At 46.0% G+C, this 26,851-nt stretch overlaps 1 protein-coding gene across 1 annotated transcript in view; it reads left to right on the top strand.

The window, feature by feature from the left end:
• GPC4 (glypican 4) overlaps positions 1-26,851 on the top strand; it is a gene marked incomplete at its 5' end in the record, with an annotated part of 81,352 nt that overhangs the window by 8,119 nt on the left and 46,382 nt on the right. Inside the window, one exon of the mRNA XM_084294049.1 lies at positions 21,804-21,962. Within this exon, the coding sequence (XP_084150175.1) occupies positions 21,804-21,962 (159 nt within the window). The remainder of the gene's footprint in view (positions 1-21,803; positions 21,963-26,851) is intronic.

The raw sequence follows: 26,851 nt of genomic DNA, 5'->3' as shown, positions 1-26,851 counted from the left end.
CCAGGTCGCATTGCCCTGCATGGCTGGTACCCCCCGGAAATCCAGGGATTTAGAGATTTTTCTGGCAGAGAAGGGCCAGCTTTAAGAAATTATGAGTTGGGGCTGGAGCTTGGTAGCATTGACGGTTTGGTATAAAAAGCTCTGTGTTGCAGGCTGCGATGACAGGCAGTGATAAATCACTCTTGGCTGGTGCTACAGGTTCCAATAATGGTGTTTTAAAAAGATTACATGGGTTTTAATGCAAACTTTTTGTTTCTTTGTACTGTCCTTTATGGGCTCCCTTTCTAAAGAGCGGAGCCTGTTTTGATTCAGCGTTCTTGGAATCTAAAGATGGAGCCAGGGTTTTACTGGGCTGAAACGCTGTTTTTTGGTTTTCCTACAAACATGAGGATCTTGTTGGAGCATCTTTATAGCCAGCTGGCTACCAGGAGCCATTCCGCAAAGGCGCCTGTTTGTTTGTTTGTTTAAAAGGTAACTTTGCCTCGTGAGGGATGAAAGAGCTGGGTTTTGCCCAGCTCCAGTGGGTACTGTTAGAAAGAAGTTTACCTGTGATAGGGAGAGGATTTGTGTGATAGCAGTGAGGGGGAGAAACAACCTTGTGCATGTACCCTTCGTTTCCTTGGCCTGTTCCCATGGGAGGACTGGGCATTTGTATGATCAAAGGAACCATAACAATCAAAGGCCTGGTGGAAAATAATTCCCTTGCCAGGTACGTGTGGGTACCTGGGGCTGGGCAGGGTTTGCCTTTGCTCCAAGATGTGTGGGGTGGCTGTTTTTTTTTTTGTTGTTGTTGTTTTTTTTTAATTATTATTCCCACCAAGGATTGCAGGAGGAAAATGGACTGTTTCTGGGGCCTGCCCTTCATTGTGGCATGGGAGCAGCAGCATCTGTCTGTGGGATGCTGGTGATCAGGAGGTACTGGGGTGGCACAGCTGTGCAGTGATGCTGGGGTAGGAGCAGCTTCACTTCCCTGGCAGCCCGCTCCAGCAAGGGACAGCCAGCAGCTTGCCCACCCGCCTGGCTGTGGGTTTTTGAACCACACTGGTGGCAGGTCTGGGGAGAGGACAAGGTGCCTTTGTCTGTGATGGCAATGGTCTCCCGTCAGGGCACAAACCCTGTGCGCAGATAAGAGGTGGGAGCAGTGCCACTGGTTTTGTTTGGGTTGAAGCAAAACAAGTTGATTTTTGGCTCCGTTCAGATGTGGAGCTGCGAGTGCCACAGGACCATATGTTTTTCTCCTTGGTGGGGGGAAAAAAATGGCTTTGATAGCGTCTGCTAATGATTCAGTGCTGTTTACATAATAATTGTGGTTGGCTTTCATTAGCTCTCGTAAGGAGATAGCTTTCCTTTAGCGTGGTTGCTTCTCTGTTTGGTTTCACACTGTTGTGGCAGGGGGCAGTGAGACTGGGCTGCGGCCCCTCTGCAAGCACAGTGATGGGCTCCTTGCTGCAGAGGGGAGGGGACGTGTGCTGCCTGGGCAGCCCCTGAAAGACCCAGGTAATGGTGCATCTCCACAGAGTGGAGTTCACATCCAGTTTGGGTGATTTCTCAGTGCAGCGCTTAATGTTTGCACTAAGAACTCTTGGTGCTACATAGTGGCGAGGAAGGAAATCCACTGACCTGCTTCCACCAGGAGGAAAAAGCCAGGATCTTTCACCTGTTGGAAGAACTAATCTCTACATCACAGATATTGGTTGTGTGTGTGAGACGCTCCTGGACTAGATGCTGCAGCCTCACCTTGGTACAGTGCTTGTTTGCTTTCTGTGTCCGAATAATTGGGAAGGGAGTGTTTGTGCAGTGTCTGCCTGCCACAGCTACTGCTGCCTGAGCAGCAGAGCCTGGAAACTGCTGGGGGACACAACCTAGTGCTGAGCTCTTACTAAATAAATAATGTTGCTCGATGGAGAATACAATAGCCTGAGTGCTACCTTTTGAAAAGGTAAAGTTGGATGTTGTTTTCCCCACTCTTCCCCTTTTTAACTCAACAGTGAGCATGTTGTGGTTTAAGATCTGTGCCAGAGGCAGTGTGGGCACAGCTGACCCTGCAGGCACAGTGCCACTTTGAAGTGGGGTGAGTCCTGCGAGGAGTGGGTGCTCGCCTGTCCCCTTTGGCTGCAGATGACTGTTTCTTTAGAAAAGTGCCCCAAACGTGGTAGGTTAATGGCTCGGATGAGATCCGAAACAGAAGATGGATTCACCACCTTCTTCTCCAAAAAAAACTGCTAAAAATATTTTTCCATCCATTGTCTCAGTTCTGAACTGTTCCTGCAGCTCATTGTCCCAGCTGGTCCTTTGATAGGCAAGGAAGGAGCCAGCCCCAAACCTTGGGATTTTGGCTACTCCTGACGAAGGGCCGGAGCTTGCAGGGACCTCGTGGCCACAGAGCCACCTGGGGCAGGCTCCTCGCTGCGATTTGCCTGGGTGGGCTTGGGAAGGTGGCACTGTTCTCAGCTGCATGGCTTCAGGTAATTAAGGAGAGTTAATTGGAGAGCAGAGGCTTGGCGGGTGGCTGGTTGAAAAAGTGAAGGGATGGGGCTTAGTGCTGTTCCTGCCCCTGCTGAAACCACCCTGCTGAAGGGACGCAGAGAGCGCTGTGGAAGGGGCACAGCCAGCAAAACTTTGCATAACTCAGTCCTCCGCTTTATTAAAGGCTCCTTTATAACGTTCTGTCGTAAGACCCGCCAGAACAGCCAGCCTTTTCAGCAGCCTGAAACCTCCCTTGCCGGGAAGGCTCCCGAGCGGGAGCAGCCGTGCTGGCACGGCGCTGCTCCAGACCGTCGCCGACGCTGCTTGGAAAACCCAGCCTGTGTGCGGGCGAGGATGCCAGGCATGGCTGGCGCTCCATGGACGGTTTTCCAGGGTTTCCAAAGCCAGAGATGGGTCTGCTTGCCAGGCAGTGAGCTCAACAGGCAACTGAGAAATAGCTGTGACGTGTAAGGGTTAATTTCTAGGTATCAAAATATGCACAAAAGGTTAAATGAGACTTCCTCCGTGTCAGTGAATTACGGCTTTAAAATATTTGCATTCTTTCCTGAAAGATTTAGGAATAATTATATAGCACTCAGGGGCAAGGCATTGCCAGATAAACTTAACAACTCTATAATTTGTACTCGAGGCAGGGTTTCCTGTAAATGATAGCTTTGTTTAATTTTACAATACTGCTTCCAAATGTTTGCTGGTTATGAATTGCCAAGCAAAATGGACTTGTGAATCTGGAAGAGTATTTGTTTGTTTGTTATTGGAGACAATAAAAGCTGCTGAATTAAACTAAAACTTGGCATCTCGTTTAAAACTTCTAGGTATCCTCTCCCATGCAGGGTTGTTGGGGTGGGCAGCCGAGGTATGGTGCTTGCAACTTTCCTGCTTGCTGTACAGAGTCCCTGAGCTGCTCCGGGGTCTCTTCCTGCTGAGCGTTTCTTTTTCTGGGTTTGAGAAAGGAGCGCTGCAGTTTCAGTGCACATACTTTATTTCCATTACTCAAAGCCGGAGTCATGCATAGTTACAGCCAGAGACACTTCAGCAGCTCTGGGGATAACAAGATAGCTGACAGATTGGAATGCGGATTTATCAGGGGTAAAAACTGGCAAAATTCCTTATTTCTGATTCTTCTTCTTAAATGGACCCTTCATGCTCCTGCTATATGAGGCCACCGAAAATTTTAACCCTTGTGTTCCCCAGCTGAATCTAGGGATATGTGCTGGAGCCACATTCGTGTTTTCTGTGATTAAATTGCTCAGACTCAGCTTATGGGTGTTTCTCGTTTCTCTCTCTCTTTTTTTTTTTTTTTTTTTTTTTTTAAAGTGAATCTCTTCCAGAAATGTTTTCAATGGGTTTTTATTTTCAAGTGTAGGCCTTTTTACCAGGTGTGTGGCTGAGCGACCACAGAATGTAAATTTTACTGTATATTGCCTTTGGACTGGCAGTTTGAAAGACTACTGGGCAGTTAACATAGGAGGATTGTGTCACGAAATCCGCTTCCTTAGGATTTGATTCGTATTAATTTCTTTCAGAGCAAATCACGCTTGGCTTCAATTGCATTTTGATGTAGTGCTACTCTTCTTGTGCATTTGTTAGGACCTGGAAATTGTGTACACTGATATGAGAAACAGGTCATCTTTAGTTATGTATATATGTATGTATGTTAATGTTCTGAGACATTGGGCATTGTCTTTGTGGGAAACAAGTTATAAGACAAGAAGCACACTTGTTAGTTGAATAATGTGAAATCCCTCAATTACAGTAGCTAGGTTCAGAAGACAAGATGAGCTGTTTAGCAGGAGAGTTTCAAGTTAAATTTTAACTTTGGAGAATTCCCGAAATCTGCTGTGAGGAGCTGCTGGTGCAGCAAGATGTGCTTCGTGGCAGCCCCAGGCGGGGGGCCGGCTCTGGCGCCCCGCTCTGACATAGCTGTCTGCGGGGTGGGTATATTTGGAGCTGGTGGTTGCTCCTGTGGTTGTGCGTCTCGACCGGAGGAGAATGAAGAGAATATCGCTTTTTATTTGAAAAGGAAAGGATTGCTCAAGGATTGCGAAACACTTTGTTTTGGAAACCTATCATTGTTCGAAAACAGCGTGGGAGCAAGAGAGGGGCTCTCTCTGGGTGCTTCTGGACCAGTTTTGTTCTGGTGCACCCATGGGGCAGGTCCTCCATCCCCCTCGGGACACCCGGACTGCACAGGAGACCCATGTTACAGCCTTGCTGCAGCCCTGGCAGCATCGCTTTGTGTTGGCTGTGGGTTGCTAAATGCCTCCCTGCTGCAGGGACTTCTCTCCTCTCCTCTCCTCTGTTCTTTTTTTAGCTCCAAACTTTTTATAGTGTTGTTGCTTCAGGAGGTGCTTGGATAACAAAGCAGCCAAGGGGATGGGAGGGGAGAGACCCTCTGCCTGCTTGGAAAAGACTTAACAACTTCTAAACCTGACCGACCCTTCTAATCGGCACTGCTGACTGTCCTGGATGGGCGAGGGTGGCTCTGGCATGGCACAGGTGAATGTCCCATTGCTCTACCAGCCCCCAGCATGTGGGCAGGATGTTCCTGTGTTGCTGCCCCTGCTGTGGGCTCCCTCCCTGGGGTTTGCCCTGCGCTGGGGGCTGTTTACCTTTCTGTGAGCGGATTTAGTGCTGCCTGGAAGAGAGATGGCAAAGGTCCTGTTTGCACTCCCTCCTCCCCCCCAGCTGAGCCAGGCTGATTGGGGCATGCTTAAAAAGACAAAATTGACCCATTTGATACCTGCCAGCAAAAGCCTGGATGCGGTTGTCCCCTGTTATGATAAGGTGCTTTCAGACAGGCTTGTTTCTTTTCCACGCTGCTGAACCAGATCGCAGTGCCCTTGTGTAGCTGTTTGCACAGCCACAGCCGCTGTGCACGTGCAGTCACTGAGCTGTGGTATGGGGGTGATGTTGCCAAAATACAGGTTCAGTGGCAGAAAGTCTCTGTGATACCTGGGCTTCTCTTCTGCACTCAGTGCTGAAGTCTCCCAGCTTTGCTTGTCCCAAAATACCCATGAAGGGATGCAATACTGTGTTGGTTAGAGGGAAGAGACCTTCCTTGGCAGGGAAGATGGGGCATAGGGCCGTGACTGGGAGGCAGACTTACGCTTTGGTCCCCTTCCAGGCTCGGGGCAGGGCAGGGGTGGCTCAGCATGGGAGGCAGTACAAGCCCTGAGATGGGCACCAGGCAGGAGTGTGTCCCTGCGCAGCTCCTGCTCCTGTCTTCAGGAGATGAAATATGAGTTAGGAAGGATGGTTTGGGAAACCAGAAAGATGGGCTCATCTTAAGAGACTGAAATGGCCTCCTGTGCTCTCCTGCCCTTCTTGCGGCCAGTTGTCCCCTGCAGCTGCGTCCTACGTCTGGGACTCCCATTCTGGGAGGATTTTCCTCAAACAAAGCGTGAGGTGAAGAAGCTGGCTTGCAAATTGTTGAAAAGATTTATCTATGCTAATGTGATGAGGAGTGCCCGTGTGAACCTGCAGGCAGATAATGCCGGTGTTCACAGCTGCACCGGGCAGCAGATAGGGTTCTTGTCTGCTTTGTGGGGGAGAGGAGGAGGAATTCTTAATTTTGAGATATCCTTATCTTAATCCTTTCTACCCTCTCTCCTGCCCCCCTTCTCAACCTTTCAGGGTGGGTTAAACGGCTCAGCTTTGCCTTTTCCACAAATACTGATCACTGCCTGGTTCCAGACCAGGGAAATATATGAGGGGTCTGTTCCACCAGCGGGATGTTTTTTTGGACATAGGTCACATTATGCTGGCTGAGCACAGTGCGCTGCTTGTGTGAGCTGGGTGGCTTGGACAACAGATACCCAGGCAGGTTTTTTTTTTTTTTTTTTTTTTTAATTAAAAAAAAAAAAGTAGCGCTTGATGGGAATGGGAGGCAAGGGCTTGAAAGCACGTTTTTCAGGTAAAAACCTTATTTACAAACTCAGTTGTGGTCTTAGCTCCAAGGTGATTTATTTAAGGGGAAATGAAGGTGGGACATGGGAGGTGTAGGTGATGGTTCAGACTGTCACTGGGGCTCAGGGGCTGTGCTCTGGTCCCAGGATTTTTCCTCCAGATAAATGCCCCTAGGTAGGTGTCAGCAACCCCAGCGTCAGGCTCAGCTGTGGTGGAATCTCCAGGCTGATGTCCTGCTGCCTTGCACTGGGAGAGGCAGAGCTGGATCAGTGCCTCTCGCTTCTCTGTGGTGCAGAAGGGATCTACATCCCCTTCTTCAGGGGGGCAAAGCCATTTCTAGAGGCTTGCTGTTGTGGCATGGGGCTCTGCTTGCTGGAGAGAGGGTTTCATCTTGCAATGGCCTGATTTCAGGGCGTTTCAAAGGTCTTGGGAAAGTTTCACCTCATGTTTTTGGTGCTAGACTTCATCTGTCTCCAGTTGCACTGCTTATTTGCCTTTCTCCATGCGACGTTTTAGGCCCAGCCGTGCGCGTTTTTGGAGGCTTGTCATATTTACACTAGCAGTTCTCAGAAAGTTCAGCTGAAAAGCAGCTTTTCTTCCTGGGAAAAGGCAGGAACCACTAATGTGAAATCTTTGTGTATATAGTTGCCTTTCTCTGCTTATAAACAGTGGCCCTAGGATGGATGTGTGGTGGACCTGTTTAGATTTAAATCTGACCCATCTCCTTGTTTTTGGTGCTGACTTTCTCTTTGAGGAACGTGTTCTTTCCTGCCTTTTGCAATAACACGTGGTGTGAGTTTTTAACCTTTAGAATTGGAAACTCACGTCACACTGCAGTGTCCTGCTGTAGACGGCAGCGTATGATTTACCCCACAATGCTGTATACACAGATTGCTTGGGAAATTCCTGTGTAGCCTTCCTGCCAGTGGGTAGGCCAGCTGGATAGGATGGGGGCTATGCCATGGCTGGGAGCACAGACCTCAAGGTAGTGGAGATGACGAACACCATGGTTGGTTTGGCTTTCCTTTATCCCGTAGTGGAAGGAGGGTGTTTATGGCTATCTCTGGCCTTCTGAGGTTGGTGGTGAGTGGAGCAAGGCTGGAAATCTCTGCGTGTCATTGAATTAATTTGCAGTGAGAGTTTTGCCAGCTTTATATGATCTCTTGGCTGTGTGCAGAAATAGAATATCCTTGAACAAATGTCCTACTCCTGTGAGCTGGCCTCCTTGTTGTACTGATCTTTGTGTCTTCTGCCAAAGCAATGTGGCTTTCTCAGGCTGGCTGGATTATAAGGATCTGATAGCTACACAGAGCCTGTCACGTGTCCTGATAGCTCCTGGTAAATCTGCAGGAGAGGGTGAGCGGGGAAGCCCTTGTGCATGCCTTGGCCTTGCAGCTGTGGTAGAAGAGGAGGCATGAGACCGAGCTCTGATGGCTGTCCCTCCCAGATCCCTTAATTTGGGCTTGTTTTCCCCACCCTGGTTTGCATCGGATTGATGTGAGGTAATTATTTTTGAACCCCTCTGGGTTGGTGACTCCAGTCCAGCTGCAATTGGGAAGGAGGCTCTGCAGTGAGGAGCGGAGGGAAGATGTGGAGCAGAGCCACGTCACACATGGCCATGGCTACTCTGATCCCATCGAAGTCAGGCTGGTTGAGGGTTTGGCAATGTCAGTGGTGAAAAAAGTAAAGCCTTACTGTGCTTTTGTGTGCAGGGCTGAAAATGACCGAGTCTACTTTGCTTTCTCTTGTTTTTATTTTGGGAGTTAGCACCAGGAGCTTGCATCCACCTGCACAGACTGACAAAGCTGCTCTGCGTCCTCTACAAGAGAAGCCTCCTAATTGAAAGGTTTGGCTTTCTGGGGAGAGGGCTTTGCCTATGTCTGGGCTGAGACACACATCCTTGTGCTGAGCTAAACTGTAGAGAAGCCTGTGGAACTGCAGGTGTGGACCAGAGTGAGAGCAGTGCCTTCTCCCTGGCTGCCAAAATGTACATCATGTTGCTGTGAAAACGTCTTGTGGAAAACTTTCTGCTTCTAAGAAGTTTAATATATGTCTGCCCAAGACCTGCTCTTGGACTCAATGTTGTTTTCTAAACAAATGAGGCTTTTTGGCCCTTGAAGGGGTATGGGGGACACTAACCATTCTGCCACCTAGCAGCCCATCAGCCCTGGGGGAACAGCTAGCTATGAACTGGTGAAGGAGATAATTTGTTGAGCAGGAGCTGTGCAGGGCTGAGCATTGAAGTGAATAATAGATCTTCTGAACTGTCTTATTTTGTGGGCCCCCAAAAAAATTATTTCCAGAGGAGCTACAGCCCCCTCCATCTCAGGCTTTAGTCTCCTGCCTGTGTGTGTGCTTCCACAGACTCCTCTAGTCGCCCCAGTACAGCAGATCACAAACTGAATATTAAACGTTTCATAAGACCCAAACTGTCTTGGGGGGGGGGGGGGAGAGGGGGAGGAGGTATGGATTCAAAATGCATTTGAAAAATCTGGCATTTTTTATATCTTTTTCCAATGTCTCTTAACCTGCTATAATTCTTAAGTTATCTCTACTGTGCTTGGCAAGCTCTGTAGACAGGGGAAGTGTTTATTCATGTGGGTTTTACATAGATAAATACAGTTGTGAAGTAGTATTGACACATGGAAATGTTCATGGATGCTTAGAGAAGAATCACCTGCTTTGTGATAGCTCTTTGTCAGTTCCTTAGATTGAATGTCTGTACAAAATCCAGTCCTAACAAAGCATGTTGTAGAAAAGGATGCATATTTCTTTGGCTTAAAAAGAAGAAAAAAACCGTAAAACATACACACACGCACGCCCTTAGTAAATGTTTTGTGCACATCGGAAACAAAAGCTCCAACATTTGCTTGTCAGAGCTAATAAAGTGTGCTTGGATCTTAATTTTTCTGCTTGATTTCACAAAGTAATTGAAACTTCCTTTTTTGCTGCAAGCTTTTTTTTTTTTTCTTCCTTCTTTAAAGACGTTTTTAAAAGAACATCTTTTGGTCAGTGAGTTTATGGAATTTTGCTCAGGAGGCAGATGCAGTTCGAGCTCACTGACCAAGTGGTCACTCAAAGCTCACAGGACAAATTACTTGTGTCTGCAAGTCATTTCTCCAAGTTGAAAAACACCTAGACCAAATAAACCTTGAGCTAGAGGTTTTATAGGAGCTTTTGAGCATTTAAGTGAAGCTTTTGTAATCACGGTAATCTGATAAAACCTTAAAAAACAGGGGTCCCATAAAGAAAATAGTAGTTCCACTTGAGGTGATAAAAGCCACATCTGGCAAACTTTGCTTGCTACCTCCTGATGACCTGAGAGAGAGGCAAATAACCCCTGCTGGAGAGGCAAGGACGCTGGAGCCCTGTGCGGCGGTGCCGTGCCCAGCTGTGGGCACGCGGCCATCCAGCACCCGCCACCGGGCAGGCAAAATAGTTCATTTAAGAATGAAGCAGCGGCTTTTGAGGGAGGAACAAAGCATTTATCAGAGGGGAAGGAGGCTGTGGTGATGCTTTAGAGGCTGGCTGACTTGAGAGGTGTTTTCCTGCTGTTAGATGCAGCCCAACCTCTAGTTTGAGCTTGCAAATGGCACGAATATTATGTATTGTTATCCGCCCCTGAGTAAGCATGCAATATTGAGTTTTAGAGGTTAGAATAAGGAGGGGCTGCATAATTGAAAACAAACAAACAGCATAGACAAAAAAAGAAACATAAAACAGCAAACCCAAACCCACAAATAGAAAACAGACTTTCCAGATTGATTAGTTCAAATTTGTTTATTTGAAGTACCAAAAGTTAGCATCATCACTCTTTTGGGGTGTCTCTCAAATTTGGCAATATGTTAACCATGTGTTTTCAGATGATCTTTTCACAAGAAAGTATGCTTTTTTGGGGGGAAGGGAGAAGGGGGACAGGAAGGGTGTTCTTACCTTAAACTTTGAATTGAAAGGAGTAGGGCAGACTGCAAAGACTAATTTGCAGTCTTGACATGCAGGTGCTGTTCTTGAAGGCATTATGCTCTGTAAAAACTTCTGTTTCAGGGAGGATTTTCCTTGGGTGTGTTAAAGAGCACTGAGTGTTTCTTGTAACTTCTAAGACATGCTACTGTTAACTTTTTTTCCACGTCCCTGCTGGAAGCAGGTTTAAGAACAATAATGCACTTACTGGCTTCAGGAGGAAGTGAAGAGCTGAAATGAGCTGCTGATAAGGTCTAATTTTACTTTTGGTTCTCAGGGTATTAGGACTGGAAGTTGTTTTCTACCTGTAGTAACAGATCGGTAGCTCAGCTGTAATAATTCACATATTTGGCTGAAACACCACTAAGCCCCCAGACGGAGGAATTACAGCTTCAGCCTATTAACTGTTGGCCATTAATGAGCCAGGTATAAATGCCGTGATTGTGCTTGAAATTTCTAAGCTGAATCCTCTGTATTTGATGTAAGAACGTCTCCTAAGAAAAATCAGTTAACTTCTCAGGGTTTTCACCTTTCTTCTCTGGCATGGAGTAATACACTTCAGGTCATGCTGATACCATCTCATGCATTTGTGCTATCAAAGCTGGTGGAAGTCCCCCACCGCTCAGGCAGCCCAGCTCCGATGTTCTCTCACATCCAGGCGCCTTGTTTATCTTTGACCAGAGGCTTGGATAAACTTCCAAAATAAATTAACATAGCAGTCCGCTCAGTCTCCTTTGGCGGAGGTTTTGCGGAGTGACTCAAACGTTATAAATATGAAAGCAGCTAGACTTCAAACACTTCTCTTGGACAAAGTTTTCACAGTTGTCTCCTATAGCGTCAAAGGAGAATGTTTCCTTCAAGCAAGTCTTTATTTAATACTCCCCCCCCAACTTTCTCTATTCGCTTGCCTCTGGCCTGCACTCTTACTTCACACCTGCCCTTCTGATGAAGAAGTAATCAGCGAAGATGGATCAGTGTGCCAGTACTGCAGTCCTTCGGGCTGGTGAAGCTCGAGTGAGAAGCAAAGGTCAGGCTGCGGGCAGCGGAGGCTGGGCCTCCCTGCGCTTGGGCAGCGCTTGCTTGCATGCAGGAATGCGGTAACAGGATTTAAAGGAAACATACAGAACTAACGAGGATTAAGGCTAATTGTCTGCCCTGTTCCATGAAGGGTGGCAGGATGTGGCCATGCGGGGAGTGATGCAGTAGGAAAATCCAGCGGTTACGGTCTCTTTACGGAGGACGTGCGTAGGCTTGGTAGGTTTGCTCGCTGTGTGAAGGAATGGAAAGTAGTAGCTTGGAAAGAGAGGGGGGGGAAAAAAAAGAAATAAAGGTTCAGTTCTTCCTTCTCAAAGGTTTTGAGCATGTTGTAGCAAATATTTCTGCAGCTGGTGGCATGGGTACTCCAAGTGGATGACTCTCATCATGCCTGGGCTCTCTTTTTTTGCTGGTGTTGCAGAGCTGTCCCTCTGTGTGGGGAGGTGATGGCCCCCAGCAGGCCCTGTAGTGGGGGGGCTCAGTGCCAATGGAGGCCTCTCACTGATGGACCTTGTGTGCCGGCAGGTTCATTTTGAGAAAAGACATGATGCTGTCAGAGGTGTTTTGGGGACCTTGCCTTCTCTTGCAGTTCGGGCTAGTGGCTGTAGTCTTGCAGAGGCCACTGGTATCCCTCGGCTTGAATAAGTGGGGATTTGTGAGTGGATGGGCAGCTTTCCTGCATGCATTAATTCCTCCTTGGTTCTTGGGCTTTAACCATTTTGAATAATGGCACCTAAAGCTCACCATTTTGTCTCTTTGGAGTCTTAGTGGATGAGGCAGATGTGTGGTGGCAGGGGGGGTGCCCTATTTTCTAGCATGGGATGGCTTTTAGTTTACAGCTGGACTTGGCTACACTTGAAGCCTTAAAGCTTTTCATCTTTTTGTTTATACTTTCCCCGAGCAAGCGAGTGGTGCTCTTGCAGATAGATGAGATGGAGCATTTCCCCTTGGTGCAGAGCTCTTACCTTTGTCCTTCCCCAGGAAAGGGTCGTGTTGGGTGCTGTGGCACATGTGGGTGCAGAAGCACGTCCCTCTGTGTCACCTGTGACTTTTGGGTGGCCCTGGCTGGTCCTGTCTCTTTGCAGAGCCCCTGCATGCCCTCCCTGAACAAGACCAACCCTGTGATAGGCAGGGTGAATTAGCTGCATATTAAAGGATGGGAAAAAAATTACCCTGCCATTTTTCATGTGTTAGTGTATTTGTATGCTGCCCTTTAACACAGTGCTTTGCAGTTTGGTGTGGGGGCTTCTGTTTATGTCTCCCTCTAGGAAAGTTTGTTGCAGAACTGCTGCATGCTCTGCAGTGTCTATTACAGGTCTTGCAACAGAGAATTAATCTCTCTGGAAGTTAACTAACGTCTTTCTCTCCTTGTCCAATTTATAGATTAGATTATTGTTTGTATAAAGTCCAGGGTATTTTTTTTTTAATCTCACTTTAAGTCAAAATCAGGAAATAGTGGCTGATTTTCACGAGCTTTGTTTCTTGTTTAAGGGATTACAAACATCTTTGGGGGCTTTCTTACATTTTTGTTTTTGCTGCTGACTTGCATGCCGCTATTACTTCTCTTCCTTTTGATGCACTTCAGCACACGGACACGTTAGCTTCATTTTGAGTGATGATGTGTGCTGGTTTTTACTTCAACAAAACTTCACTTCTTTTGAGCCCCTGTGTGGGATCCGAGGGGCAGGGCACTGGGGGGCTGACCGCAGGGGCACAGCACTGCCAGAGCTGAGCTGAGCCAGCAGATGACCAAGCTGCTGGCACACACCGGCCAGGCTGGGTGCAACTCACAAGAACCTACTGTGCGATCCTGAAGCATGGTTTTGTGCATCAAGGCTGGAATCAGCTATGTTTATAAAGAGGGGGGGGGAGGAAAGTGGAAGAGCTGTTGCCAGTGGTGTATTTCTGTGTGCTGCTGCCTGCCTGCGTGTGGTGCTGCCCTGAACCAGTGAGCATCCCGGGGGGTGCGTGCCGGTGGGTCTGGGCAGTGCAGGATGAAGTGGCTGGAAGTGTCACGGGAAAATATTGTTAGGAATGAAAAATATTCCAGTTCACATAAGTGTTTGTGGCAGAATCCGTTTGGGTTAAAAGCTGCTTTTTTGGCAAATATCCTGAATCTTTATGGAAAAAAAACAAACAGGCAGTTTTTTGGCTTTGTTTGCCTTCTTGATGGGGAATTTGAGGAAAAAATGAGAAGTCTTACAAAGAAAGTAACTGTCTCCGAGCCAGATCTCTTCTATTTACTGTTCCTTGTGCCTGAGGTTTCAGTAATTCTGTGTATTTGCTGTTCCCAGTGGATTCTTTTTTTTTTTTTCCTTCCCCATTTAATTGCATAAAATCATACTCAGTGGCGAGTTGTGTTTTTTTTTTTTTTTTTTTTTTTTAAGGGTGGTGGGGATGTATGTCACCCCTTTAAGATCTGCTGGACTATTTTGTTGAATTATGAAGTCTGATTACTGACTATACACAGCTTTTTAATAGGTTTTATCACAGCTATCTATTCTTGCCTTTTAGTGTACCCAGTATTACCAGCTGAAAGTGTCTGGCTTTCTAGTTGTTCTTAGTGGCCAGTGGAGGAACAGGGCCACTGCCTGTCTCAGCAGTCCTGAAGACAGGTCTCCTATGCGCTGTGTGCCTTGTCTTCCTCGCCTGAGAAGCTTTTGTTTGTTTTTCCATCACAAATTGCCCGTTGTGTAACACATCTCTCATAAGGCATGTATGCAGAGACGCATTATGAAAACTATTTCATGTCTAAAGAATTCAGTGATAATAAGGAGAATTTGCATTTCCCAGGTTCTCACTCAGCAAAGTGAAGTGTTTTTATTTTTTTTTTTTTTTGGTTTTGTTTTTTTAATTAAGAAACAACTCATGGTTTTCGTTGAAGGTTTCTGTCTTAGCAATACCCAGAGAGAATCCTCTAGTTAACCAGAGCTATTTTGCTCCCCAGGCTTGCTTAAATAATAAGTTTAATTATGTAGTGTTGTTTTTTTTTTCTTCTCCTTGACTTATTTGTATATTCAGGTCTTTGTGTGGTTTCTCTCCCTTTTGATGTTTGCAGAAATGCATTATCTTCATCTGTCTGTTTTATGTTTGGTGTGCCACTAATTGACTCAATATCCTGTTTGTGGAAACGAAAGTACTCTATCATAGCAGCGTTTTCCAAGGTGTAAAACCCTGCAATACTCAGGCCACCCTGCCAGAGAGGAAGTCACTGTGGAAACGAAATTGCAGTGGTGTTTTTCCTCAGGTAAACAGGTTTTTGACTTGGAGCTGACTTGTGGAGCTGCAGATGGCGTTCGTGAAGGGCGCCAGAGGCCTGCAGGTGAGGCTGGGGCAGCTTTTGGTGGCCTCCATAGGTGCATCTGGACCTCACTCTTGCCCCAATGCAGAGTCTGGCAGGGTTAACTGGTGATGCTTTGGAGGCAGCTGAGGAGACAGGCAGGCTTTCCTCTTGTTTGGGGTTGAAGAGCTGCATTAGTAGCCTGGGATGCCCTGAAATCACTTACATTGGCCTCAGTGGCAGTGGTGGCCCAGGCTTGGTTGTTCAGGGACGTTGCCCTGTCATCAAGTGGAAGATAAGCACTACTGTCACAATTTGGACTCAAACGGGTAGAAGGCAAGGGCCCACTTTGTGTCCTAAGTTGCTCTTTCCAGAAAAAAAAAATTAAGGCTCCTAATGTGCATTTGGCTTAATGTACACGCACACACATAAATCTTTTGTTCTTTTCGGTCCCTGACCCTCTTGGCAGTAAATTTGTGAACCTGAAGCTGTCAACAAAGCAAAATGGAAAAATAAAAGCCAGACAGACCTTGGTTGTGTACGATATTTTAAGTAACCGTAGGTACGCATGATGGAAATAATTAGGGTTATTTGTTGCGTTGAACAGAGGTATGTCACTGAGGTATTGTGTGCGCTGGCATTCCCCACGCCTGCAAGATGGATTAGCAGCTGAGTTAACAGATGCAGTAAAGCTTGACCGAAAATAGTTCACTGTTGTTAAGCGTAGGTGAAAGGGCTTTGGTTTGGGTATCAAAGAGTGTGTTTTGACTACTTGACAAGTTTGCAAAAAATCATTTCAATATTATAAGCTTTCTCTGTGAGTCTGGGGAATTTTTCTGTGCCATTAGAGTAATCAGCAAAAAGCTGAAACGCACATTGATTAATAACCTAAGTGGAAGCGCATGGGAAACAAGTGGCTTTAATATTAATAAGGCAAATAAACCATTTATATAAAACGGTTGCTAATTGAGTGGGATGTTAAATACACTGTACACTGGCATATGCTGCCAAATTTCTGTACTTCCATAACCCGGCTATACGTGAGCATGTCTTCTGGCTTTAAAAGCTGCTGTGTGGCTGGAAGAAGGGGGTGGACAAACGGCTGTGGTGGCTGGATGGAGGGCAGGGCTTCTGGGGCTGTGAAGGGGCTGGCACCTGGCCCAAGAGTGATGCTGGCTGCAGACCTCTACGGTGAGGATCTGGATTTAGTTTTGCTTCTGGTGCCTTTTGGGTTTCAAATCCCAGCAAGACTTGCAGAAGGAGAAGAAAGGAAAGCTGCTTCTGGTTGTGTGATGGTGGCCTTTAGGATGGGAATCGATTCACATCAGAAATGGGGCATGTCGTTTTCTGTCTGATGGTGAGAAATATGGGTAGGTGGCTGCACGCAGCACTTCTGGTCGAAATGAGCAGGCTACATTTGAAATTGTGGTAGCACCGTGTGCTCAGGAGCATCGCGGGAGATGTGGTCTGAATGTCCCAGGCTGGTCTGACCTGCAGTGACCAGAGGGTACTGGCAGCACTGCATCATCTGCAGGATGAGGGCTCAGAAACTTCTAATTCCACTGCCCGTGGTGGATGCGTTGCCTCCGTTAGCAGGATCTCAGTGCTGTTTTACATCTCTTCCTTCCTGGCACGCGACCATCTCTGCAGGAGTATTCTCCCTAGGAAAATAAACACAAGTGCCGCAGCAGCACTGCTTTAAAGCAAGCGGTGAAGTCTGACCAAGCGTTGGAAAAGGAAAGCTCGGATAAGAGCCATCAACTGAAAATTCAAGTTTGCTGCTTACGCTATGCAACGTGCGTGCCTTGAAGCATTGTGCATATGTGAGGCAGTCTGGGAGGATTCCCTAGGGTTGCTTTGGGTGTGTGGTATACCCCAGAGCAGGATTTTTTTTTTTTTCCCCTCCCTTTGGTATTTGCAACTTAATGTTGTTTCACCTACAAGTATTTCAGTGCCAAGCCACTATGTGTTTTTGTAGTGCTTTTCATTAGTGAGTATCTAAAAGCACCACAGGCAGTGACCAGAGTGACCCAGCCTTGCTGTGGCTGAGGCTGTGCCGTTTGTGGCTGTGCCCATGGCACGCGGGCATTACGGCACCACTGCGGCAGGCAGGTGAGAGCTCCTGGGCTGTTCCTGCACCCCCAGCTCCTTTTGTAGCCAGGAAAAACGGGAAACTTCTGGTATTTGGGGTATTTTAGAAGTGATCGAGTTGAGGGAACAGTTCGATAGCCATGTCTTTCTCAATGACTCTGCCGGAGTTGACTGCACGCTCACACTTTTCTTTATTCTTCTCGTCTCTTGTTAATGTGGGGCTGGAGCAGTGGAGCCGTGCTCAGGGGGTGATGCTAGTGTTTCTTGTCATCTTTGTTGGGGGTTTTGCAAAGCCTCAGTAGCATGTCAATTATATATGATGGGTGGAAGCCTAATATTCTGTGATAATTAGAACGTAAGTCTAGTGTGAAATCGGATTAGAGTCCGGCATTACAGTCCGGGATTCCTTTTGTAGTCGGTTCAGAGGAAGTCATAAAGCTCTTTTAAAGATGACACGAGCTGATGTGTGCTAGAGGGCAGAGGCAGGGTGCGAGGATGAGGTGGTGGTGGCCCTGCTCGCCCGTCTTCCAGGGCAGCATTTGTTCCCATGTGCAGAAATGGGCTGCGGTAAGCTGGGCTGCTAGAGCAGTGGGTGGCGAAGTCCAAGAGTAATGTCTCTGCCATAAAGTGCTTTTGGCTTGTTCGCTGAGCTGCAAAGAAGGGCCAGACTGCGCAGGAGAGTTTTCAAGAAATAATACCCCCCTGCCTCCCAGTTAACTGCTCCTGAAAGTTTAGCTGTTTTTGCAGCCAGATGTATTTGGAGTATGTACTTGGTCAAGGCAATGAGAAGCAGGGTGGGAATGGCGTGTTAGCCTGGAAGTCCAGAAACAACATTTTGAAAAGGTCTTGGAAAATTGGTGAAGGGAATTGCTTTTCAGGATAATGGAGCCCCTGAGTTTTCACTGCATGCTTACTCATTCGATGAAAACATGTTTTCCAATGCTTTGCGAAATAGTTACTTGATTTGGAAGAAACTCCATGTGCTTGGAGTCTGCTAAATGTGGCATTTTTGTAATGGCTTAAATCATAAGTTTGTAAGATTACCTTTCTGAGTACATTTCCTTAGATTTGCAGATAGTAACACTGTGTACCATTGCATTTCTATGTTTAACCTCACCACCTCCATTCCCCAGAGGTGTATTGTTAACTAGCCATGGAGCAAAATGCTTTTATCATTTTGGTCCATCACTTCTCTCTATATAGAATGTAATTCTCTCTATATTACATCTAATATAAAATAAAGAGGTTTTGCTGCAAGAGGCCACGGAAAAGATCTGCTGCAAGTAAGTCCTTGAGATGTTGCAGGTATGGTGTGCATATGCAGTAGATATTTCAAGTAGTTCTCTGCTACTTAAGCTCTTTTTGCCATGCAGCCCCTGATGTGATGATTGCAAACCCTGCCAAATGATTCAATAAAAAGCATAACTTGAAAGGAAGCTGTGGCAGAGTTATATTTTGCTGTGCTCATATGGTGATAAATTACAAAAGCAGCAGTGTCTTTAGCAATCAACAGTAGATGAAGAGTTGCCTTGTATGGGCATTGTTTGATGAGTTTTAACTTGAGAAATAATTATTGCCGAATGTGTCCTTGACAATGAGCACACACAATGAGTGTTCTTTATATAATGTACATAAACATTGGATATCTGCTTAAGTGGACCTAAACACTCGTATTTTTCGCTCCTTTTTCTTAGAGGAGTCCTGGCTGCCTGCAGGAAGCACAGGGAGCGCCGTCTTCGCCCTGAGCTCCAGGTTGCTGTGTGCTGGGTGGCGAAGCGTGCCTGTGCTCGTGTGGAGCGCTGGCAGCGGTTGCTTGCCAGGTTTTCAAGTTCTCATTCCTGTGTGCCAGGCGTCTCGCACTGCTGCGCTCCGATGCGTTTGTCTGGCAGCACCGTGTGTGTCTGAGGAGACATGGGCCGCTCCCGACACTGTGGCCACTCGCTGCCAGGGTGGGAGGTGATGCAGCGTTGGGATGTCGTGCTGCTCTCTCCCTGCAGGCTTATGGATGGGAGTGAGCCCTGTGCATGGGGGCTGCGTGGAGGAAGGGAGCACAGAGCCGTGCTAGCTGATGTGAAGTGAAAGCTAGAAATGAGATTCCTTGCAAGTTATCAATGCCTGTTGCTTTGCTCGAGCGAGGGGTACGGAGGTGCTAAGGACAACCCTGCAGGAAGGCAGGAGCTTCAGTTGATTTCCCGTTGTTATCTTCCACTGTGGCATAAGGAAGCTGTAATAAAAGCAGCCCACAGTCCTAAACTTTTAGGGTTTTTACCACTGGGTAATACGGTGCATCCTCCCCTGCATTAGCACTTAGTAGCAGGAGCTCCTCAGCTCCAGACAGAGCTAATTCTTGATCATAAGCCAAGACCACATAGTGCTGACATGACTGAGAAATATCTTCCATAATTAGATTGCTTGGTCATTCATTTTTGAATGACTGAGTTGCAGTTTGGAGCATAATTTCTTAATGCTCAACCAAATAGTAAATCAAGCTTGCACAGATCCTGTCAGTAGTGTTCTCCTTGCCTGGCTTTCCAGCGTGTACCAAAGAAGCGCTGTGCAAGTGTGATCAAAGAAAGACAACTTTGCTTTGTAGTGTTAGCTCCTGATCTATTACTCTGAAATATAAAACAACATAACATAATGGAAAAAGGCATTGTCAAATAGGTGGGATTCTAACTTCAGTTTAGTAGTGTAAATAGATATAAAACTGTTCCTTGTAATTATGAAATATGTTGGGCTTTTTACATTTTGTTTTTTTATCAATAAATAAATTGGAGTGGTTGTTAGAGATGGCTGCTGAGGGGATCCCAAGGCATCTGTGGACAACTTCAGAGTGTCTGTGAAACGTAACAAGGAAAAGAAACCCTGCTGTCAGCAGGCTTGAGTTTGCCAAGTAGGGTGGAGGTGTACCCCTCCAGCACAAAATAAAATAGGAGTATGTAAATTGTAATCACCAAAGAAAGGAATCCTTAATGAAAATGGTACTGAAATAATGAAGTGCATTTCAGGTAAGGTATTTCCAACATAGTTCCCCTCCATCAGAAATTTAGAAAGAGTTTCGAGAGTTTTGAAATTAAATTGTTTTGACACGTCAAAACAAGCCGTGGCTGTAGCAGTAATTATCATTTCCTTGCTATTTATGTGTTTTCCGTTGTGTCAAAGCGGCTTAGTTCTGTATTGGAATCGGAGCAAAGGGATGCAAAAAGAAATAGTGTGGCTTTGCCTGGGGAATTTCTTGGTTTTTAAATGTTCGCTAGCGAGGCAGGTTTGTTGGAGAGGTGTTGTGCTCCCGATGGCTTTGCCTGATGCTGTTGAGTTGCCAGCTGGTGCTGGCTGCAGTGTTTGCAACCTGTGCTTGTAAATCACTGAGGCGGCTTTGGTGGGCAGGATCTAAAAATCCTGGGTGCACATGCTAAATGGCTGATCAAGCTGAGCATGGCCATCGGTGGCAGAGGCAGTGCCACAGGGCTCTGCGTGCCCAGGCTCAGCTTGGCATTGTGACTGCCTCGCCTCCCCTCGCTTTAACAGATTGCGCTTGCCACAGGAGATGGTCCTGGGAGGAAAAGGAGTGTGCAAACGGGAAGGAAAAAAATGTCTGGAAGGAGATAGCCTTCAGAAAACAAAGAAAAAACTTACTGTCTAAGCAGGGCTGTTTCCTGTAACAGTCCCGGAGATTTCCATAATTCACAAGCAGTCAACAGTCCTGTGCAATAAATTAGTTGTGGCAGAATTATGGGTTGGTCAAGGTCTCTCTGTAATGCCAGAGAAAACAAACAAACCCTGTAGTGCAAAAGGAAAACAAGTTTAGGAGAAGAGGTTCTTAGGATGAAGTGTATGTGTTTGTATAAATAATATGTATAAGTTTTTGTTTCCTTTTTGCTTTTAAAAGTACCAAAAGTGTCTGAAAGGAGGGAGGCTAATGTTTTTAGGCAAGAAAGTCATGCAAAGTGAACTGAAGGTTGAATAGCTGGGCAGATCATGCAGCTGTGGGACCAGGTGTTTGCACTAGGCTGGCAGAGGAACAACCGCTTGTGTTGGTCTTGGGCTCTTGTTTTGCTCAGTACCAATATTGCTCTCATTTCTCTACAAACACGTCTCATGCTTTAGCAGATCAGGTAGTTACATGGTTCATAGCCTGTCGTGAAGAGATTTTCTGGGCAGTGGGTTGCCAGTTCTTGGGGTGAGTCTTGGTGAGCCTTGGCAGTGCTGGAGGTTGCTGCTGACTTTTGGGGTGCGAGCAAGTAGGGAGTAGACTTCTCCTCTCCATCCCTTTCTGTGGGCTGAAGGTTAGGGTTTGGCAGCAGGGTGTGAAAATGGGAGGGATCGCAGCAGCTTGCATGTATTTGGTGTCTTCTAAATACTGCCTGACTTGGAAGTAGGAGCTGCTCATCTTAACTGCTTGTTTTGGTCATTAACTTTCAAGGTGAAGGAAGAAAATTGTTTGAATTCTCCAGAACAAACACCCAGTTTCACCCAAGGTGATGACAGAAAGCTGTAAAATTAGAAGTCAGAAATGTGATAGGAAAGCCTTGTGATAAGTAGTTGCATAAAACATATTTATTTTGATGTCTGTGATGACTGTGATTCTGAGAAAGAGTACTTCTCCAGTGATAACTGGAGGCGGGGATGAAGACTAAATGGCCTATCTGTGCAAAAAGGACCATTGTCATTGATATTGTGTTATGAATAAACTGAGTGAATTGAAAGTAATTACAATACTCAGCAGAAACTTCATGGAAGATATCATAGTGTAGACAGGTCAAATTGCTGGTTCTTCAGATTATATTGTGCAAGATGAATATCTGTTCATTCAGTTAATAAACTGAATAAATAAGAGGATACTTCTTAATGTTCTTACAGGATGATAAGTCGTGGTATCTATATGTGTTGCTATAAAGCTCTTTTTCAGAATTAACTTCTGATGTGCCAGAGCCCAACAGGAGCATCTCAAGAATAGATGATGCAGCTGTGGGGCCTCATGAACTGAACTTTTTGCATTGCATAGGGAATTCTAACTTGGAATATTTTCTTCTCTGCTTTTCAGGTGACCACTTGAAAGTCTGCTCGCAAGCCTACACATGCTGCTCTCAAGAAATGGAAGAGAAGTACAGTCAACAGAGTAAACATGACTTCAGAAATGCTGTTGTAGAGCTTAGCAATCACTTACAAACAATGTTTAGTTCCCGATACAAGAAGTTTGATGGTAAGTGCAGAGACCTTGAACTTGATCTCCTTTGCATAAAATTTAAAAAAAAAAAAATAAAATAAAATCCCATCCTGTTGTTCTATATGCAATTGTTCTCTGCCTCCCCCTTTGCTGGTGAAGTTCATGACTCATAATGGTGAGGGTAGAGCATGGCTTGTTTTGCAATCCCATGTGAGAGTAATATTTGCTGATTACAGTTGTTTGTTTCCTAAAGAGAGATTTCTCTGATTATTCTTTCGAAAAACTATTTTGCTATTAGATTGCAGTTAGTTTTGTTTGCATATCCTCACAGTACACGTAATTGTAATGTGCACATCTCACAGCCCTGATCCACAAAAATGCTGATCTTCCTCGGTCTGTTATGAACCAACATGATTTGTATCCATCTCACTTAGCCTTTAGGGCTAAGTAAAGCAGCAAGTAAATACAGAGATGTCTTTGCACAGAGGCTGAAGGTTCAACTGTGATGTAGGGTCAGAAGCAAAATCAACTAAGTCTCAGCCGAGTTCCCATTGCTCAAGTGACACCAGCTACTGACTGATAAGCAAATTTCTGGTCTCAGCATTGCCTTCAGATCAGCGATACTGAGGCACAGGAGGGCTGCACTGTCTCCTTATCTTGATGGAAGAAACTTCTTTACAAGTAGCTGCCACACACCTGTGCCAGTGTCCTGTATTCACTGCGTGCCCCAACAGCCCTTTAACAGGGAGGGAGTAGTAAGGTGTCAGGCTCCTGCCTGCCTGGGCTGTCCTTGTTGGCTGCAGTGATGAGCTGACATCTAGCTAGATGTTGAAGTGTCTGTTTAGTTAGGTGGGCTGGGTTGCCAAGACTTGTGTTGTGCCCATACAGCTTCATTTCCATTTGGTAGCAGAGGGTGATTCCACTGCATAGTTTCTCTGGACTTGTTCTCCCTTGTTCAGTCACTAGAAAATCCATGTTGAACCAATACCCTGAAGTTTGTGTCTTGAACCTACCAGGGACCTCCTCTTTGCTGCTGTAGCAGGTAGGAGACCCTTTCTTTCAAAGGATGTTGGCACTTGGGTGAACGAAAAAGTCCCTGGGTGTGAAATTGCAATGAGTCAAAATGAAATTATGCAATCATCTTGATAGCATCTAAATCTACCAGCTAAATATTTCCCTCTTAACCTCTGTTGTCTCTACCTGCTGGTACACCAAAGGGGTGATAGAGAAAGAACCTAAGTGTCTAGACTTGCAAGCTTATTAAACGCAGAACAAGACACTTAATGAAATCCAGCCCATAGATAAGCCCTTTCAAAGAGGCCAGAGGAACAGCATCTGCTTCACCTTAAATGAATGACAAGGCTGCTTAAAATGCTGCACTGAAAACAAAGAGCATGCCCAGTTCACTGTATTAGCATCTCTGACGTGGTGCAGACGTATTGTTAGGTGTGTCTGCTTGTTTTTATGGTGAGAGATGGCTGCAGGGCTGCTTGATGGCAGGGGGGTATAAGGCTAAGCTGGATACCTCTCAAAGTGGAATGCTTCAAAATGGGGGAGATTTTGGTAGGGAGCCCTGCAAAGCTGTTCTGTTTGTGCTATGTGCTGCTTCTGTCAGCACCTCTCAGCATGCCTGCTGCTGGTCTCAACACTGGCTCCTCTGATCTTAACCCTGGGAGTCCTTGAAAGGCAAATTTGGAAGGGGATGCTGTGATCCTGTTCCTGGAAGCTAGATTTGCTGTACCCAGCCTGTCCCTGAAGCATGTTTCTCTGCCCTTTATGAAACTAATGAAGAACTAGCAACCTCCTCAACTTGTCCCAAAGCCTAATGGCCCATCTTTGAGCATTTGATAATATCAGATCTAAATCTTCGTTTGCTGTAGACAAAGCTGATTTAGGGATTTTTTTTAATCTTACCTGGGGTAGAAGAAGAGATTAACTGATTACCATCCTCTATCATTTACCTCTTGGAAGACTTTTAATCAAGACTGCTTCCCTCCCACTGACCGAGTCACCTGGAGGCTGAATGCACTCAGTTCCCAGTAGCACTGTTGGTGGTGGCTGAGAAGTCTTCCTCGGAGGTTCTCCAATTCCGTGCAAAAAATTGGCAAGCTTTTGGAGTGCTGTGCTTAGACTGCTTTGGTGTTTTTGCATGTTTGTTTTAAAAGAGCTTCCTGTGGACTGATAGGCTGTTTGAGGTGGTTGTTTCCTCACTACAGTCCCTATGCTTGGTCAGCTGGTCAGGTGTGTTCTGATTTTTCCTTGCATGCTTGATTTCTCCTTGTCATATGTCCCTTGGGAGGGGCATTCCTTTTCCTGTTTCTGGACCAATACTACAGTTTTCCAACACTTCTGAGTTTGGTCTGGCTTTTCTGCCCCTAGGATGTGGCAATCCTTTCCTTTATGGGCTCTGCAAGGATCCCTTTATTCCTTTATCCAAGTGGTTAATGATAGCCTTGGGTGGAGTGGAGGCTGGGAGACTGCTGGGACACTGCTTTAAGATTTTCTTCCAGTTTGATGCCCCTGATAATTGTATTTTGGGTGTAACTTTGCATCTTGGTGCACTCTAAAGATAGTTTCAGTCGAAGTAACTGGAAAGAGGAAGTTGAATGGGACACGAATCCAATTTGAAGTACCTTGACAGTTACTTTGATGTAACGGCTCCAGCCTAGAGGAGAGGGAGATGATCAAGACCTATGTGTGTGTCCTGACCTCTGGAGATAAGATTTGAAAAGTACATGATCCCTCCCAAAGCTCTTCCTTTGCATGGGCCCTTGCTTTGATTTTAGCATTTGGAGCTCTTTAGGGCTACCTCATTAGCAGTAGCCAAATCCATTCAAATGAAAGTAAAGCTGACAGAAAATCAGCCATGCATCTTCCTGTTTAACAAGAAATCATCTAAGCTGTGTGGCTAGACTGAACAGGCAAGATGAGTTATTGTGGAGACCTAAATTCCCTTGATTTCACTGGTCTCTCAGCAAGTGGAACAACCACTCCTCTTGCAGGGCAACATCATGGGTGCTTTGGTGACAGCACTTGCAGCTCTCGTGTGACAAGAAGCAACTGTGACCCCCAGCTCTCTGGCAATCTGTGGTGTAGGTTCCCTGGCTGCTAATCTCTTAGCCTTGATGCTCAGGTCTGAGAGGAGAGGCAAACTTGTGCTGCCTCCTTTATGTGCTTGACCTTTGCAGCAGTTGCCAACGTAAAAGGACAGTTGAAGTTGGCAGCATGTCCTTTGGATGGAGGCTGTAATGCCTTGTGGCTGTTGGAGTGTTTGCATCAGCTGTTGCTTAAGCTCTGCGTGCTTTTCTAATGGTTGCCAGAATAGCTCTGATCTGACACCAAAGCCATACACTTCAGCAGTGGATTATCTCCTCTTAATCAGGAGTATCAAACAAATTTCTGATTCTGTCCTCACATGGCTGACCAGAAATCACTTCAGCTCCTAATACGTAATTGTACAGCATCAGATCCTTCTCTGCATGTTTGGTTTGCAGACACTGGGAGAAGACCAAAGCTTTAGAGTCCAGTATCTTGCATATTTTCTTACAGTACAGTTCTGTATGCTCCCAGGGTTCTCTCCTGTAATTCAAATTGCTAGCCCAATCCCAGTCTAGCAGCAACGTATATATTTTCAGCAGTAAGGGACATACATAAAAAAAAGTAGGGAGAAATGTTTAAAATCTCTTGCTTCATCTCTTCTTTGCCACTCAGTGTCCCTCCTCTTCTCTCTCCCAAGGTTTAATAATGTTAAAAGGATTAATGGTGACATTAAGGCTGTGTAAATACTCAGTCCCTTTTATTAAACTTGAGCTTTCATCTCCATTGCCCTTTCAGGCTGAAGTTTTCCATGCTGGGGGCTGTGCTAGGAGAGCAGTGGTTTGGGGAAGACGAGGTGAATACCAGAACAGAAATTGCTCAGCTGTTTGGAGGAATTGGAGTAGGGGCAGGAAGCAGCAGATAACTCTTCTTCAGCATTTCCGCTATCCGGTTGCTACCGAGATAAAATGTTCTTTGGTTGCTTTTTTTTTTTTTCATTCTTTAATTAAAGACACCCACTGAATCTCTCAGAAGATGTAACTGTTGTGCCAGGCCTGTTCTAGGAAGAAGTGATGTTTTGTAGGCTTATTGCGACTGAATGGTGAATGAGGGGAAGACAAATCCCCAAGACCCCACGAGCAGAGGGTCTGGTAGATGACTGCTGTGGTGGTTTGAGTCTGTGAAGTGCTGGCTGTTTTATTGTTGCCACTGCATTTAAGAAGCTGTTTCATTTAAACCAAGTCTCATCCCTTTCTTCTATGTGCTCTGGGTTTAGGAAAGGCAAGCAAGCTTTTGCTTCCCATGTTGTGTAGGAGTATTACGCACCCATAAGGAGGCAAACGCACAGTGGGCTGGGCTGACAGTAGGTTTGGTGCTCACTGTGCCCAAGCGACAGGATTTGTCACTTCAGAATTGCTCAGCCCCAGCCAGCATCTGGGAAGCTATTAAATGTTGAGTGTCCCATTTCTGCTCTGCTCTTCCCTGTTCCCCTCTGACTTTCCCATTAACATCTAAGATAAAACAAATATGGAAGTGTAAAATGAAACCCCTGCGGGAAAATTGAGTGGAAAGAAAGAGAATCTGAGCAGGAGCTGGGCAGTGGTCCCCAAAGGGGTGTGTGAGGCCATGGTGCATCCACCAAGGGATAGGCAGAGGGGCTGGAGGGGCCCCTGTAATGCAGTACGTCACAGGTTGGGTCCTGTGGGGGTTATTTATTTGGGGCTGGCTGTGGGTCAGTGCCTTTAGGTGTTCTGTAGGTTTTGAGAAAGCAGAGTAGGACGTAGCCCCCCTGAAAGAGGTGGTTTCTGGTTGAATCTGGGAAAAAAATAACCTCTAATCTAATTTCTTTATTTAGATATTGTTCAGATAACCCTTGGCTTCCCAGCTGC

The sequence above is a fragment of the Netta rufina genome, assembly GCF_964035555.1.
Source record: "Netta rufina genome assembly, chromosome: 12".
Classification (NCBI taxonomy): domain Eukaryota; kingdom Metazoa; phylum Chordata; class Aves; order Anseriformes; family Anatidae; genus Netta; species Netta rufina.
The sequence above is the reverse complement of the archived record's forward strand: the minus strand, read 5'-3'. Positions and strand labels throughout refer to the sequence as shown.